General features: G+C 42.5%; 2 protein-coding genes and 1 long non-coding RNA gene across 9 annotated transcripts in view; 2 read left to right on the top strand and 1 right to left on the bottom strand.

Moving 5' to 3' along the window:
- The window catches only part of LOC139061513 (uncharacterized), a 15,853-nt gene extending 7,855 nt beyond the window's left edge, over window positions 1-7,998 (bottom strand). Inside the window, exons 1-4 of one of the 5 annotated variants that reach the window (XM_070550507.1) lie at window positions 6,467-7,998; window positions 4,606-4,640; window positions 4,471-4,509; window positions 552-656 (exon numbers count right to left, since the gene is read on the bottom strand). In XM_070550507.1, coding sequence (XP_070406608.1) covers window positions 552-560 — 9 coding nt within the window. In that variant the 5' untranslated portion in view covers window positions 561-656; window positions 4,471-4,509; window positions 4,606-4,640; window positions 6,467-7,998. Of the gene's footprint in view, window positions 1-551; window positions 4,526-4,605 lie in introns of those variants that run through there. The other 4 variants (XM_070550505.1, XM_070550509.1, XM_070550506.1 and 1 more) reach the window with 4 other exon arrangements.
- zfpm1 (zinc finger protein, FOG family member 1) overlaps window positions 1-16,140 on the top strand; it is a 132,687-nt gene that overhangs the window by 10,286 nt on the left and 106,261 nt on the right. The window lies entirely within an intron of this gene.
- Window positions 7,998-16,140, top strand: part of LOC139069684 (uncharacterized) — a 25,787-nt gene continuing 17,644 nt past the window's right edge. For both annotated transcript variants that reach the window (XR_011520379.1, XR_011520378.1), the window contains exon 1: window positions 7,998-14,575. This is a non-coding gene — a long non-coding RNA (uncharacterized lncRNA). The remainder of the gene's footprint in view (window positions 14,576-16,140) is intronic.

Genomic DNA, 16,140 nt, shown 5'->3' with positions numbered 1-16,140 from the left:
GAGCGAACCGATCAAATAACTCAACTCTTGTAAGAGCTCATCGACTGCTGCATTAGACACAAGAAAAACACTTTCTAACTTAAGAAGAACGGAAGCAAGTTTGATCTCAAAATCCTTCTCTAACTGCTCAGCATCATCATCTAAAGTTTCATTACAGCCAATACTGCTTTCCCCATCTGAGAAAACAGCAACACTGGCAGATAATTCTTCAGGGTTTTTTGTAAGTAAAACTATTTCTGGTTTAAACTCATCAACTTTACCAGAATGTTTTCTGTATTTATGACTTTTGTAGTTTTCATAGACATTTGTTTTGTAGAAACAGTTCTGGTACACACAAGTGACACACACTTTGTTTTTAAGATGAGCAAAAATATGATGAAAGAAATCCCTTTCTGTAGAATGCAGACTACAAGAACAAACGGGACATATATATGCTGATGCCTTTGTTTGTGGTTTAAAAGAGGAATGACATCTTGCTAGATGGCTCCGTAAAGCATTCCAAGTTTTGAATCGGCAGGCACAACTTAAATAGGTGCATGGATAAGAATGACCTCTTCCATATTGTCCGTGGCTTAGTTTGTAGTGCCCAAGCAGTTGAGATCTTCTTGTGAAGACACTATGACAGTCTTTGCAACTCCATGCCATTCAATTTGACACTAGAAAAAGAAGACAGATGGACCACTTGTTACAAATGAGTTTGTCCACACTTTTCTCCTCCTTCAGGAAGACCACTGTTTAAACACCAGTCAATGAGAGCTTCAGAGGTTAATAGTTTTGTTGCAGATTAAAAAGTTGTTGCATCAGTTTAAATGTAATTTACCATATTTTCACGACCATAAGGCGCACCTAAAAGTCTAAAATTTTCTCCAAAATGTACGCTGCGCCCTGTGGTGCGGTGTGCCTATTGTGTTGTTGTGAGAAGCGAACGTAGTAGAAAACAAGAGGCGTGGCGTGAACGTGCGGACGTGAGCGAAGACAGACCTGTGGATCTGCTACATCATCATCAACATCCTCGCTATTTGCGTCAGACTCCGGCTGTGAGTCTCCGTCCACTTCCTCTTCTTCCAGTTAAAAAAACAGCCGTACTATCTGAACTGCCTGGTGGACATTTATCCTTCTCATCATCCTTTATTAAAGCCTAATAAAAGCCTGCTAAACTGCAGAGACAACATATCTGTCCGGATCGCTCCAAAATATGAGGTTTACCGTCAATATCTGTCTAATTGTTGTTACTCCGCTCGCGCCACTGCTTTCCCCGCAAAGCGGCTCCTTTTTGCGCACATCTCGTTACTCATGCAGCCTTCCTCTCTCTCTCAGCTACATAATGATCCTTTTAATAAACTGAATATGTGAGACTTCCACCAACAGCAAAAGGATCTCATGTTTTTGTGGGGGATTTTTTACGTTCACAAGCACATTCCCTCTCACGGATTACTAAACTGCTGTTTAGACAAGTTATCAGATTGTCTAAAAATAGATAATTTTTTAGTTTAGTATAACTCCGCTTTTACGTTGCCTATTAACAAAATGTAAAAACAGGGGTGTAGTTTATAATCTCCTTTTTAAAGCTGAATTGAAACCAAAAGTCAGGGAGGCGGAGTCTTGCTGCTACAGCGTCCCAAATCAGACCTGTTCAAAAGACGCGGATATGCGTCCATGTACCCCAGAGGGTTAATAAAACAATTCAAATCACACTATTTTCTTAGACCGGTTAATAACACAGATATGATTTTGTTCATGTGGAAAGTTTATGGTTAAATCCACCAACTACCGGTAAACACATTCTGAACTTCAACACAGCGCATCAGCGCTTGAAGCGGCGCTGCGAGCAGCTGCGACCCAAAAAGTACCAGAACCGCTCACGGCGCATGCGCAATCATGCATCAACACCGCTCGCTCGCTATTTCCCTAATAACACACACTGTTCGTTTATATTTCTACACGTTTTTGTTACAAAGATTGTCAAGAAAGTGTGTTTGTCGTGTTCATGCCAAATTAAACTGATCACAAAACACAGATTTACGTTCTTTATTTCGTTTTCCTCATCCAACGGCATAATTCAATGTAAAATCAATGGAGCAGCGCGACCGTGAGAGACAGGGCATCACACGTCAACTAAGAAGCAGCTGTGCGTCCAGAAAGCACGCAATCACCTCACTTGAGCGGCAGATGCGAGCTGACGAGGCGTGTGTTTTGCGATTGCTGCAGCTGCTGCGTGACGCCTGGGAAAAGGAAAAGCTGACTGCTCAACTTGGAATGGACCTCGCTGAGAGGAATAGAAGATGGAGACTGGATACCCTGGTGAGTTTATATTACTGTTGGAACCCTTCACGAGGTACTGTCACCATGGAAACACATATACAGTCTATGTGGATCAGTAGATCCTTGCATGTCCGCCTAGACGCCTGACCAAATCGATTAAAATACTTACATTTAGCCCCGCATTCAACTCTTCCTGCACGCACGGCAAGGTGCGATTGCAGGTGCATCCAAATAGATGTTTACAGCGATTTTAACGCCAGAATCGCGTGCAGTCTGTAATGGTACGTGACCACCGCACGCGATTCTGGCGTTAAAATTGCTGTACACTCCTCTGTTCGGACGCAGGTGAAGTCGCACCTTGCCGGGCGTGCAGGACGAGTTGAACGCACAGCTAATGTCAATATTTTGACCAATTTGGACGGGCGTCTAGGCGGACATGCAAGGATCTACTGATATCGCATATACTGTATATGTGTTTCCATGGCGACAGTACCTCCTGAACATTCCGACAGCAAAATAAACTCACCAGATGTCGAGTCTCCTCTCTTCTATTCCTCTCAGTGAGGCCCATTCCAAGTTGAGCAATCAGATTTTCCTTTTGCCAGATGCACACGCAGCAGCTGGAGCAGTCACAAATGACACGCCTCGTCAGCTCGCACCTGCCGCTGAGGTGAGGTAATCTCGCGCTTTCTGGACGCACAGCTGCTTCCGAGTTGACGTGTGACGCCATGTCACTCATGGTCGCGCTGCTCCATTGATTTTACATTGAATTATTTCGCAAAACAACCAGAATCGTGTGCGGTGGGCACATACCGTAAGCACTGTAACACAGAAATGAGGTGTTTGTTTACCTTTTGCTGACATGTTTCGGCTGGAACTACCCCCTTCGTCAGAGCCATCAGCTGTTCGCGGCGTCACTTCCGTTTATGTGCGGGCAGCAAAGGACGATGTCGCCCTCTGCTGCCCGCAGACAGCACACAGATCATTAACACAGAACAACAAAAATACAGAAGATGGATTAAGAAAGCGATAGAGATAAGGAGACGTGGACACAACACCATGAACAGGGACGACGGGGTATACATGTTGGACCACGCATGGGACTGTGTCATCAGTGGGGAGGACGCGGGCAGCAGAGGGCGACATCGTCCTTTGTTGCCCGCACATAAACGGAAAAAACGCCAGCGAACAGCTGATGGCTCTGACGAAGGGGGTAGTTCCAGCCGAAACATGTCAGCAAAAGGTAAACACCTAATTTCTCTGTGTTACAAAAGAAAAATGAAGACAATCATGAACACACACACAGAATGAATATACAGAAGATTTTTAAAGAAAGTATTCTGTTCATGAGGGCAAGCATGTTATTGATAATAAAAAAGTACTTTAAAATAAGAAATTCCCTTGGGTCATCTGAAGAAAGCAAAGTTGGGGATTGTATTTGGAATGTTTTCTTGCATCGGTTAAAATGTAATTTACTTCCTTTAAAATCAAATATAATTCAGTTTAACACACTTAAAAAAATTATTTAAAAAAAAATCAACCCAATGCATAAAGAAAGTATTCTGTTCATGGGGCCAAGCATGTTATTGATAATAAAAAAGTACTTTAAAATAAGAAATTCCCTTGGGTCCTCGAAAGAAAGCAAAGTTGGGGGTTGTATTTGGACTGTTTTATTGCACAGCTGAAATTGCACTGTAATTATTTGGCAGATTTAATTTCTTAACATTACTACAATTTTTACCCTTAATGTTATACAAACACAATTGTAAATTTAAGCTGTCCTTGAACTATTTTAAGAAACAAAAACTATTTTGAGGCACAACTAGGGTCTCTTGTGGTATTGTTACCAAGTAATATAAAATGAACTATTATCTTTACATCAGATTTGACTGTAATAAACCTAAACAATGATGGGGGAGGTAGTGTCATGTCTACTGTTTTAATTGTATTCTTTATTAGCAGATAATATTGGAACCTCAAGATTTTTTTTAGCATTCCTATGATATAATACTCGTTTACAAAGAGGCTGGCCCAGAAGATACTTAAATTTAAAAACTTACTTGAAAAGCTATGTCTTTTCAGTGGAACACAGGAACACTAATGGGCTGACTTACAGCAATAATGTAGTATTTAATGCAAACGTGATAGGGCCTTTAATAAATAAAATAATAAAAATTAATAATTTAATTAAATGTATACAAAACTCACATTTGCAATTCCAGATGTTGGGTGGTTTTCTACCAGGGACTGAGGAAAAATGAGCAAGAGAAGAAGAAAATTAATTAATATATAAGCGGTTAAACTTTCCATCTATCAAAGTGCCAGTGTTCATTGATAACTTACATTACATTGAACAAGGCAAAAAGGAATCAGGAGAGCTGAAGGGGAAAAGAAAAAATTACAAATGTGTTCATACAACCCCACTTTAAATATTGAATCTGATATTACAGATATGGTGAAACAAAAGACTGGGGGGAAAAAACAAGTTTTTTTACTGACATTACATTTGTAAACATTTTCATTACATTTTATTATTCTAGTGATTAACACCAAATCCTTAAGACTGCCCTTTTTGCACACTAAATGCTGTAGTGTCTAAAGCCGGGCATACACTGTGCGACTTTTTCACTTTTTTGAGCCGATTTTCCAGTCGTGCGAGAATCCACAAGATCGGGGAGAGTTTTGCGCTGAGCATCTTGTAGTGTACAGGGGGTTATGAGAGGCGATTAACACCACGTGACCAACTACCGATTAGCAATCGTAAACTCGCACAAACTTCTGGTGTGTTTGAAATGTTGATCGTCCCTCGTGATGGTATCGCACTGTTGAAGCGATGCTGCGAGCAGCTGCGACCCAAAAAGTATCAGAACCGCTCACGGCGCATGCGCAATCCTGCATCTGCTCGCTATTTCCCTAATAACACACGTTGTTCGTTTTTATTTCTACATGTTTTTTTACTCACAAAGATTGTCAAGAAAGCGTGTTTGTCGTGTTCATGTCAAATTAACCTGATCACAAAACACAGATTTACTTTATTTCGTTTTCCCCACCAGCCCCCATAAATCCGTGTCCCTGCAGCACTCCTGAAGGACAACAGGCAAGACAAAAAAGTCTGACGTGGAGTAAAAACTGCTATTTTTAGCATATTTTTAGGGCCGACGTGTTGCTATCATACGTACAGAGTGAGCAGTCAGGTCACAACAGAGAACTGGGTCGTGCAGTGTGAGCGCATGACTTGTGAGAACTGCCCTGCGAGGAAGTCGTACAGTTAAGAGCTGAAGCTGAGTGAAAAAGTCGCATAGTGTCCGCCCGGCTTTAAACGAGTCAAGCTCTACAGTTTTGATAGGGGAAGACAGAAAATCAGACACGAATTCCGGAGATTTTCAAAATACTGGTTAACAAGGAAATAACCGTAACAAAAGTTAAACGGGTTCTAAATTTGACTACACTTGACACTGGGATTGAAGTTAGTTTGTCTGTGGATCTAATTTGCTACTTTTTGATCCTGGACGACGAGAATTTAATCCTTAAAGTAGAGAATTCAGCCAGTTTATCCAACACCACTAGTAATATTTAGGCTAACAGGAGGACATGAAAACTAAGGAGGCATCGACAGAAATACCTTCTGGGTTGATGGTGAGTTTAATACTTTTCATACGTTTTCTTACCTTTTAAACTATCCTCCGATGGAGACGTATTTCTGTCATTTTCATGATCGCGGTACAGAACGCAGCTCAACGATGGGAAGGAAGGGACCATGCAGTCGCGAATGCGAAGCAGGCACGTGCCGAATGCGAAGCAGGCACGTGCCGGCAGGGAGAGAGAGAGAGAGAGAAGAATCTACGGGGCTTCCTCAACTGACTTTCACGGGCAAATAATGAGTGTTACATTTTTACACTCTATGGCGTTGTTGCTAACAACTGCTGGGGCAGAGAAGACGCCTCTTATTACGCATCACGGGAGTTCTGTGATAAGAACCTTTTAAATCGACAAAAACGTAGAAAAATTACCGTTTAATAAAAAAAATCCTTTGTCTAAAAATCTAAATCTCACCAACAATATTCTTGGCACTCACTGTGGTTTTACAAAACCTAAGTTGATACCACTAGCATTTAAAACATATTGAAAAGTAAAGCACATTCATTAATACAGTTATAAAGTCATAATATTACTACATAAAACCATATTTTACCGAAGAACTTACCGTTGTTTCAGCTCCGGTTCCGAGAATGGTGCTGGTAGATGGTCAATCTAGAACTTCAGAGGCGGGAATAAATCTGACGTGATGACGTCATACGCACTAGTTAGTTCTATTTAAATTCAGCACTTTGGTTCAATAAGGAAACATCACTTTGCCCTTAGTTGGGCAGTTTCAAGTTGTTTGCCACCACATTTTTGAGTTGTGATCCTTAACTCAAAAAATGTACATTTAATTTTCGTAAAATATTACATTACATTGACTATTGTTAAATATACTTTTTTCAGTGTATTTCAAATTGGCTAAATTATTTTTCTGTTAGTAGATTCTACTAAACCCTACAAAACCAGATGGATGAGTTCATTTAAAGCTCTTATAATAATAATAATAATAATAATAATAATAGTAATAATAGTAATTCTGGCTTGGAAGTGAACACAAGGTCATTTATTCTAATTTTATCTATAAAAGAAGTTAAGTTTTCTTTCCAAAAGTGGTTGAAACTTTAATAAAATCAGAAATTGGAGTGCGTGACTATCGCTTCATCACAAATGTTTTGTAGTTAGTAAAAAAATAGCAGCAGATTCATGAATAGCACAGATAATCATCAGTTTCAGGTCTGCTCTGTAGTATTACTGTTTGGACAAAGATGTTTTGTGTAAACGAGATGTGTTACTCTGTGTGGGAAAGCAACAGGCTGTTGTTCCACATATTATCTTGTTTTTTGGAGGTTGTTGCCCTAAAAACTCTCAAGCCTTTAGGATTCTGAGCAGTGAAGTCATCTCCAGACAGGATCACTTTCAAACGCTCTATTTAAATCCTGCCAACACACTTCGGACACTCCGCTCTGGGTCAACTTATAATCTTATTGCAGTTTATTTGTAACATACCAGTTTTGAACCACTGTTGTACTCTTGGCTCACAAATAAGAATTATTTTGGTTTGATGTGATGAGAGAAAACTTCGAGAGTTGTTCAACAAAAGTAGCTCGGGGGGTTGACCCGTAAGTGTCATATCGGTTTTTTGTGTGTAGTGAAATTACAATCTTGATTTTGATCACTATTTATATTTTTAAACAATAACTTTTTTGTTGTTTGTTACAAATGTCCAATACTGAGCAATTCAGCGACTCTGCCCTGAAGCAAAAACTAAACTAAATAATGTTTCTGACAAGATTTTAATCAATTTGTGCAAATTGGTGACAAACAGTGCAGCGTATCCTTCCTACATCAACAACACAACGCTGAGAAAACACTTATTTAGGAAGAATAAATCTTATTAATTCTGCAGAAATGCTAAACTGCATCAGAATTACCCACATGTCATCACTGGCAGCAAAATACCTTGTAAATCATTTTTTTCTAGTGATTTCCATCCCTTCTCGTAACGAGAAGCAGCAGAGTGATAGCATTAGCTGCTGTATGCTAACAGGTGCTAAAAATGCTAACGTATTTCCGTAAATGGTTTGAAGTCTTGTAAACAGAATGAAACTAGAAAATTGTTAAATTAACACATATTTTGGTTTTTTAAAGGTTCTTTCGTGAAACCAAAGCATTGATCAGGTTTAGGGTGTGTCACATATAAAAGGGTCCGGGTGGAAACACGTCATCTTAGCGATGGAAGGTAAAACTGTGGTATTTTTGGCTTTCGCTGTGGTCCTTCAGATCAAAATTTTTATCACATCTGAATGAGCTGGCTAATTTCCACCATGTCAGTTGATCTAAACATCGACTCCTTGAAGAAATGTTGGAAAGACGAACTATGAAGATGAAGTCAGTGACTCGGTCTTTCGTTGAAGATTTGAACGTTGTTGAAAACCAAAAGTTGGTGCAAGGTGTTACTGAGCTCTGATGGATGTTGTTCTCTTGCATTCGCTTCACCTCTGATCCTGTTTGCCGTTCAGAGACGATCAGAGATTTTATTCTCGTTTTGTCTTTGATCAGGAGAACTTGGATGTCGAGAGCTGCAGTTTTGTGTTCTTCTCACAAACCACATCTGTACATCGCATAAAGTTTTGTTTTTGCCTCTCGTCTCGGTGATCAACACAGATCTGTGGAGATCACCTAGGTGTCTGCTGCAGAGTTTGTGTTACGTTCATTCCCACCGGGTGACTTTAATGCTCTCATCCCTGAGGAGAAGAATAATCATTAATGGAACTTTGTCTGATTCTACCGTGATAGCTAGCGCTCGTAGCCTAGCTATACTAGTTTACTTGTTGCCCAACAAGCTAAAACACCAGTGTGCTGCCATGTTGAAGGGTTAAACCCATTTTCTGAGTGCACCCTTTTGCTCAGATGAAAGCTGTGATAACCTGGGAGATTAGAGGAGATACGCGACATCGATGCCTAAAAATGTGCTTTCTAAAGTCCTTTAGCGTCTCTTTTGACGGTCCGACTGATGAAACTAGATCAAATGTGACACGTTTCTGTGCAGCAGGCTGTCTGCGATCAATAAACAGCATTGATTAATCTCTTTGTATTGATTGATGATCAGGAAAAACCTTTTCTATGCAGATGACATTCTGGTGTTCCCATTCACATTCTGGTGGCATTTCTCTCAATCACATTCTTATGTCCAGTTTTTTGTCGCTTCCTGTTTCTGTCATGTTGGAGCGGTCGTGAACTCCCAGCAGGCTCCAGTACATCCAGCAGTGAGGCCTGCAGATGTATTCCAGAGCCAGAGGCTGATAAACTCGGCTGAGACACGACGTGCGTGAGTCAGTCTCCGGGGTGTCATGGCCGTCTTTTATCAGTGCCTCTGGTCCGCCGTGCTTCCCCCGTGCACCGGGCAGCGAGCTGAGGGCGAGGCGGGCCAGGCTCTCAGCCCCGTGACTCTCTTGTGATTCGGCAGACATTTTGATAGGAAGCAGTTTGATAAGGACTGTTTGACTGGGATGTGCTGAGGGGGTTTAGCTGAGGTGTGGGCTGCTCTTACTCGTCATCCATCGTGTTGTTTGGAGTGGGCGGAGGGCGGATTCCGATATGACGAATTCCATCCAGGTCACAGCGTTGTTGGGTCAAGTTTCAGTGTCCCAGTCCGCACACCCATGCGGTCTCACCGGTTCACACACACACACACACACGTGGCTTGTTGTTGCTGTGCATCCAGAGCTGAATACCACCATGTCACCTGCCCTGGACAGCTTAGGATGCTTTGAACTGCTTTGACTGGATTTGACTCGAGTTGAGTGATTAGAACTAGGAACCAACCCGGCTTTAATGTTTAACAGGACTTTGGTTGCGTGCAGAGGAAGTTCTGAACCGTTTTCTTTTAAACTGAATTGTTTCCCTGAAGAGAAGCTGCACAAAAGCCACCTCTTCATTCAGTTTAGTCCCCGTTTCTGACCGAGGCAGCGTGTGTGCTCACGTAGAAATGAGCAAAGTGGTCGAGTGGAGGACTAAAGAAGAAGAGTTTGTGTGAAAACGCTCTCCCCAACAGCTGATCTGTATCTAAAAGTTATTTTTCTAGAACCAGGACCACACGGGTGTTTATAAAAACATGATAATCTTCTTGCTTTTTTTTAGAGGAACTGCAGCTGTTTTGGTTTCTCAGCTCTGGAGCTTCCACCAGCTGATCAATCAGTCTGATTTGTTTACATGTTGATGTTTTCTTTATTCCAAACCAGCTGGTGCTTTTATAGACGAGAGAACAGAAACAGGAAGGTGCTGAAAGCTGCTTTTAAATGTCGGAAAATCCCCGATTAGTCAAATTTTCAGAGTTTGTGACACAAGCTGAAAGTAAACGATTAAACACTATAGCAAAGAGATTAAAACAGCAGTCTTTTTATCCTTTTAACCAACTTTTCTTTTCCCAACAACAATGGATTAATTCCAGGGGCTCTCTGAAGGCCCAAAGTGGGGAGGAGAAGGGGATGTTTGTGCAGCAGATAGATATTTGTCTATGTCTCTTTGTGCGTCATCCACCATAACAGTTGGAGATCTTTCAGGCCGATAAGGTTCCCCTCCTCGATGGGGAGATAGCGGGCTGGCAGCCTGCTCCGCATAGATTCCCTGGGCTTATATTCTGGCGGTTGAGATGGGAGACGAGATAAGACCTGGCGGCGATCGCTGCAGCTGATAGCAGAAAGCAGAGGAGGAGACAGATGGAGGGAGAGATGGATGGATGGCGCAGAGTAATTGCATCTGGATGTTGCATGACATTCTGTGGTCGGGTCGCTGTCTGTGGCTTTGTTTGGCTCTGGATGGATGAGAAGATCATTAGAAGAAGAGGAGAAACGCTGCAGAAAGAAAGTGGAATAAATAGAGTTGGTAGATGAATGTGCTGCGGTGTGTTTTTAATGGCAGCCCAGCCGGTTCTGCCTCTCCCCGCCCCTCTCAGGGAGATGTTCGAGGCTGATAAGGAGGCCTGCTGATGCTAGATAGATAACAAGCTGCAGATCCTCGCTGCTGATTGGACCTCGGAGTGTGACATCAGCCTCAGAGCTCAGAGGTCAGCATGAATAATACGCTGCCTCCCACGACTCCAGGACGCACGCAGAGTCCAGACAAGGAAATCACCACGGCGAACCTCCAATCATCTCTTTTTTTACTTGTTGTAAAAAAGCTTTAAAAACAAAACTGTGTCAGAAAAATAACTTTTTTCTTGTTTGCCAAGCTTCACGGATTCAAAATTCAGATTTTGTTAATTGTTTTTGTGAGACGCACACACACACACACACACACACACACACACACACACACACACACACACACACACACACACACACACACACACACACACACACACACACACACACACGCACACGCACGCACACACACACGGCTCATGCAGCGCCTTGGTGGCTCTACCCCCTGTGTGTGTGTGTGTGCATGAGCCGTGTGTGTGTGTGTGTGCACGCACGCACACACACACACACACACACACACACACACACACACACACACACGGCTCATGCACACACACACACACACAGGGGGTAGAGCCACCATGGCGCTGCATGAGCCGTGTGTGTGTGTGTGTGCACGCACGCACGCACGCACACACACACACACACACACACACACACGGCTCATGCACACACACACACACACGGCTCATGCACACACACACACACACACAGGGGGTAGAGCCACCAAGGCGCTGCATGAGCCGTGTGTGCGTGTGTGTGTGTGTGTGTGCGCTTCTTTTTTTGTACTTCTGCTTTGTTCTGCTTTTAGCTCGATGTGAACTTTAGATAAGCCGCGGGGCCTGATCTCCGGTGCCGATAGAGATCGCCAAGCGTGATTAGAGTTGTTATCAGGCGGGAGCAGAGGCTCCGCTGCAATAACAGCAGGAGCAGCCGGGTCTGGACCCTGGCAATCAGTTCCAGCCCTAATGGGATTAATGTTGTTGTATAATTAGATGATAGGTGTGAATGCATTTCTCTCCCTTCTCCAAAGCCCCCTCCTGCAAGCGTTGTCATTGATTAAATTAATTAAAATTAATAGCACGTATTACTCGTTCCAGATTGTGTGTAAGATATTGCAGACATGTTGGAAAATTTTGATGCTTGTTGATTATTATCTCTAGTTTTTTTTTTTTTAACGGTTGTGAGAAGCGTGAAGAGCGTCGCACGAGCTGGAGAGGAAGAAGAAGAAGAAGAAGCGAAAAGCAGCATCATCAGCAGGACGGCTCGCTCTTGGTTGATGTCACTGACAGACGTTAACGACTCCGACTGTGAGTGATTGGTTATCGGTCGGGCAGCGATTCTCACTCTGGAGATCAGATAGCTTCGTGGGGAAGCTGCACGAGGCTGCAGCTGTGCACACGTATATTTTCACACCTGTAAGACACTGGGAAATGATCACGTTTTACGTTTTCTGCTCAATTAGAGAGTAATGAGAGAATTTTATCACGTGACCTGCACGTTTCAGATCTTCGCTTGTCAGCAGTTAGAAATTCTTTGAAAATTATCTTGTGAAAACAGACATTTCTGGTGAGAAGCCTCCTGGTTCGTGGACTTGTTTTCTCTTTGCTGTGTGCGTGTGTGTGTGTGTGTGTGTGTGTGAGTGTGTGAGAGAGAGACAGGGAACATGGTCAGACACACTAAAGCAGGAAGTTGGCAGGAAATGCTGTTTGAGTCCGGTGTGTGGATGAGTTATCACCTTTTCCTGCGATTTACCCGCAGGACGACCCTCGTGGCTCATCATGGCTCCCCAGCTTCATGCGGTTGTAAACTGTTTGACCTTTGACCTCTGTGCAGATGGCTCTGTGGAGGAGGGAGGAGAGAAAGCAACGGTAGCTCAATCTGTGTCAAAATGGTTTGTTTTTGCGGTGATTTCCACTCTGCCGGTGATGAATTTAGTCTCGTTGACCTCACGGATTTGAGGTGACGTGGAGCAACTCTGGGTTTAGATGTCTGCATGTGGTTCACATGACCCTGATCTGGGTCACACAACTCTTCCACTGACCCCTCTCGTTTGTTTTTGTAAAATCTGGCCTTTAGTTGCTTTTTCGTTCAGATAAACAGGAGCAGAATTTCCTTAAACTCTCTAAAGAAAGTGCTCAAAAGATTAAAAACTAAGTTATAATCCCAAAGAGAACTCCAATGAAGTTAATCTGAAAGTCTGAGGTCAGAGTTCAACTGACATGTCAGGTTATTGAATCCTGCGCTGAAGGAAAAACAAAACAGTGATTTGAAATATATCCAAATGAGCTAAAGTCATCTCTGATTGCTGTTTCTTCCCAGCAGGAACCAGGAAGTGTGTTTTAGTCTTTATTCAAGGTTGAAATGATCAGAACAAAGTTCATGAGAAACTCCTGGGATCTCCTCCCATCACAGCGACAGACGAGGAAAGTTCTGTCCAGATGATGCGTTGATCTGGGTCCTAACGGGCAGCACGGATGATGTCATCCTTTTCTCACAGCCCTGGAAGAGAACACATGTTTCATTTCTCCTGAGGTATGCAGCAGGATTAGCGCTGGCTACTTTTTCATTCAGATAAAAAGATAAAATGCAGCAGATCTTGACATGTTGTGCACGATGTCCTTAAAATCTCTGAAGGAACTGGACCAGAGATTAAAGCAAGTTAAAAGTAGGAAAACAGAAACCAGAGAAAAATCTTTTTACCGTCTTGAGTTCAAGTTACAGCCCTGAACAAAACAAGATGCACCTAAAATATCGGCACACTCGTCTTTAAAGAGCAAGTCACCCCTTACTAGAAGTGTACTTCACTCCCACTTCATGTTTGAAAAATGCAACAAATGCTGTTGCCTAGCAGACCGAGAGGGCGGAGCCACTAACAAATACACACACTCACGACATTGTGACATCATAATGTACCAGTTTACATCATAGCATACCTCTCAGCCAATAGCGGTGGCAGATTTAAATTCAAACGCAGTGCAGAGTTTTTACCTGACAACGGCACAACACCGACAGTTTCAGGCAGAACATTTAAATTTTAACTAAAATGCTCTAAAGTGCAAAACTATTGACTACACGTGTCTGCAGCACGATTAGACACGCATTTATATAGTTTATCAGAAAAAAATAGTTGATTTGGGGGTGACTTGCTGTTTAATAGTCGCTGATCTTTGATTTGTAAAAGGATGACGTTTTGGCTTCTAAAATAAAATATTCTAAATTATTCATAAATAAAATAATTAAAAAAAGCATTTAAAGTTTTTTGAGATTAAATGAATTGAAATGATTCAGTATCAGTTTGCCCCAGCTGTTTTGGAATCAGAAATCGGTATCGGCCCCTGAAAAGAAGAATCAGTGAATTTCTGAGAAAAAAATCAAACGAGTAGAAAAAGTTACGTAGAAGAAATCAGAATCAGAGCTGAGTTATATCCGTGTGTGTGTGTGTGTCACTGTGAGGAAGCTGGTGTTATCGCACGCACACACACACGCACACGCACACGCACACGCACACACACACACACACACACACACACACACACACACACACACACACACACACACACACACACACACACACACAGAAACAACAGCGATAAGACAGATTGCTGGGCTGAGCTCCATGTTCCGGGGCATTAAGGCTACCTGGACAAACACCAACACCTGATCTGCTTTTTGCAGCCAAACAAACACAACTGGTGCCAATCTGCCGAGTTTTCCTGGTCCTGTTTCAAAGGTCACAGCAACACAAGGTGAGAGACACTTCCGCCACGTGGAGACAGAAACTGAAATGTTTCCTGATGACTCCTCTCCGTGCCTTCAGCTCCAATGAGGCGGTTGCATCCTTTAAGTTAGAAAAACCAGTAGAGTTAAAGATTTGGTTCTGTTTCTTGACCCGGTACAGACAAATGCCTCACACGTTAGTACCCAGGCAAGTTCATGGTAAACAGTTACTCCAGAACCGGCCCAAACCATCAGCCCTCTCCACCGTGCTGACAGCTGGGATTAGCTGTTCTAGCTGATTTTACATCTAAACATGTTGCTGTGCATTATGGGTAAACACGAGCTACCATGTTGTTTCAGGCCCAGTCCCGACACTCGCCCTGCGGTCTTTGGAGAAAGTGCGCAGTAAGGCTTCAAGTGTGCCAATAATTGCTGAATTCAGACAGGAAGCAATGCGTCATCGATCGTAACGCGTGCCCAGATGCTGGTCGCTGGTACTTTGAAAGTTGTTAATAAAGTTTTTTTTTAAACAATTATTTGAAAAAATTTTATGTTCGTTGCTAATGATGCACCGATATGAAAGTTTTGGGCCGATACCGATATCCGATATTAAGACCACTGTTATGGCCGTTAACCGATATTTGCTGATATCGATATACCGATATTAATGCTTCTAAAATCAGCAGATTTTGTGTAGAATGAAACTTATTAAAGCTGAATTTACATTATGTACACACACCACACACATTTATGGTTCTGAGAGGATTTCATTCACTGTTCACCCCCCCCCCCCCCCCCCCCCACTCACCCACCACCACCACATGGAGACGAGATGGGAAAAATATTGGTTGTTAATATTGGCCCGGTTTTATTTATCGAACCGATATGTTAAAAAAGGACTAACATCGGCCGATACCGATATTGATGCCGATAAATTGTCCATCGCTCTTCGTTGCTTCTTTGTCTAAAAGATTCAGAGCATCAAATAATCGTCCTAAAATGAAGTACTTTCATTACAAAATACATATTTCAGAAAATGAACTTGAGCTTGTTCTTCTGCAGCAATGGATTGTGGGTAATACACATCACTCAAGTCCGCATCAATGCAGACTTGAGTGATGTGCGGATCAAGGGCGTAAAAGGGGCGTGGCCAACTTCTGCACTTGACGATCGGGACACCTTACGCACTCGCACCCGTTCGTCGGGATCGCGCAATGGAAAGGTGCAAGTGTGGAAGTGCGAGTTTTGGTATTGGGCCTTTGAGAGAAGTTTTTGTCCTGCCATGACCTTTAACCTTTAGCCTGCTAACTGAAGCCTGTAGAGTCTGAGACGGAGCTTTTGGGATTTTTAGGAGTTTAGGCTTTTACCACTGGGCTAACTTCCTGGGATGTCCACTCTTTGCAATTTTCCTAAACATTTTCTACTCGTGAATCTTCCTCTCTGTGACATGATTGACTCAAAATAGTTTAGAAATGACCTTTGACCTTTTTCAGATTGATCAGCAGCAACAGTTTCTTCTCTAAGAACTTTGTTTATGTCGTTCCTCCTGGGTGTTGTGCTAACACACACGTGTACTCTCTGGAAAATTGAACAT

This window comes from Nothobranchius furzeri, chromosome 4, assembly GCF_043380555.1.
Source record: "Nothobranchius furzeri strain GRZ-AD chromosome 4, NfurGRZ-RIMD1, whole genome shotgun sequence".
NCBI classification, from domain to species: domain Eukaryota; kingdom Metazoa; phylum Chordata; class Actinopteri; order Cyprinodontiformes; family Nothobranchiidae; genus Nothobranchius; species Nothobranchius furzeri.
The sequence above is the reverse complement of the archived record's forward strand: the minus strand, read 5'-3'. Positions and strand labels throughout refer to the sequence as shown.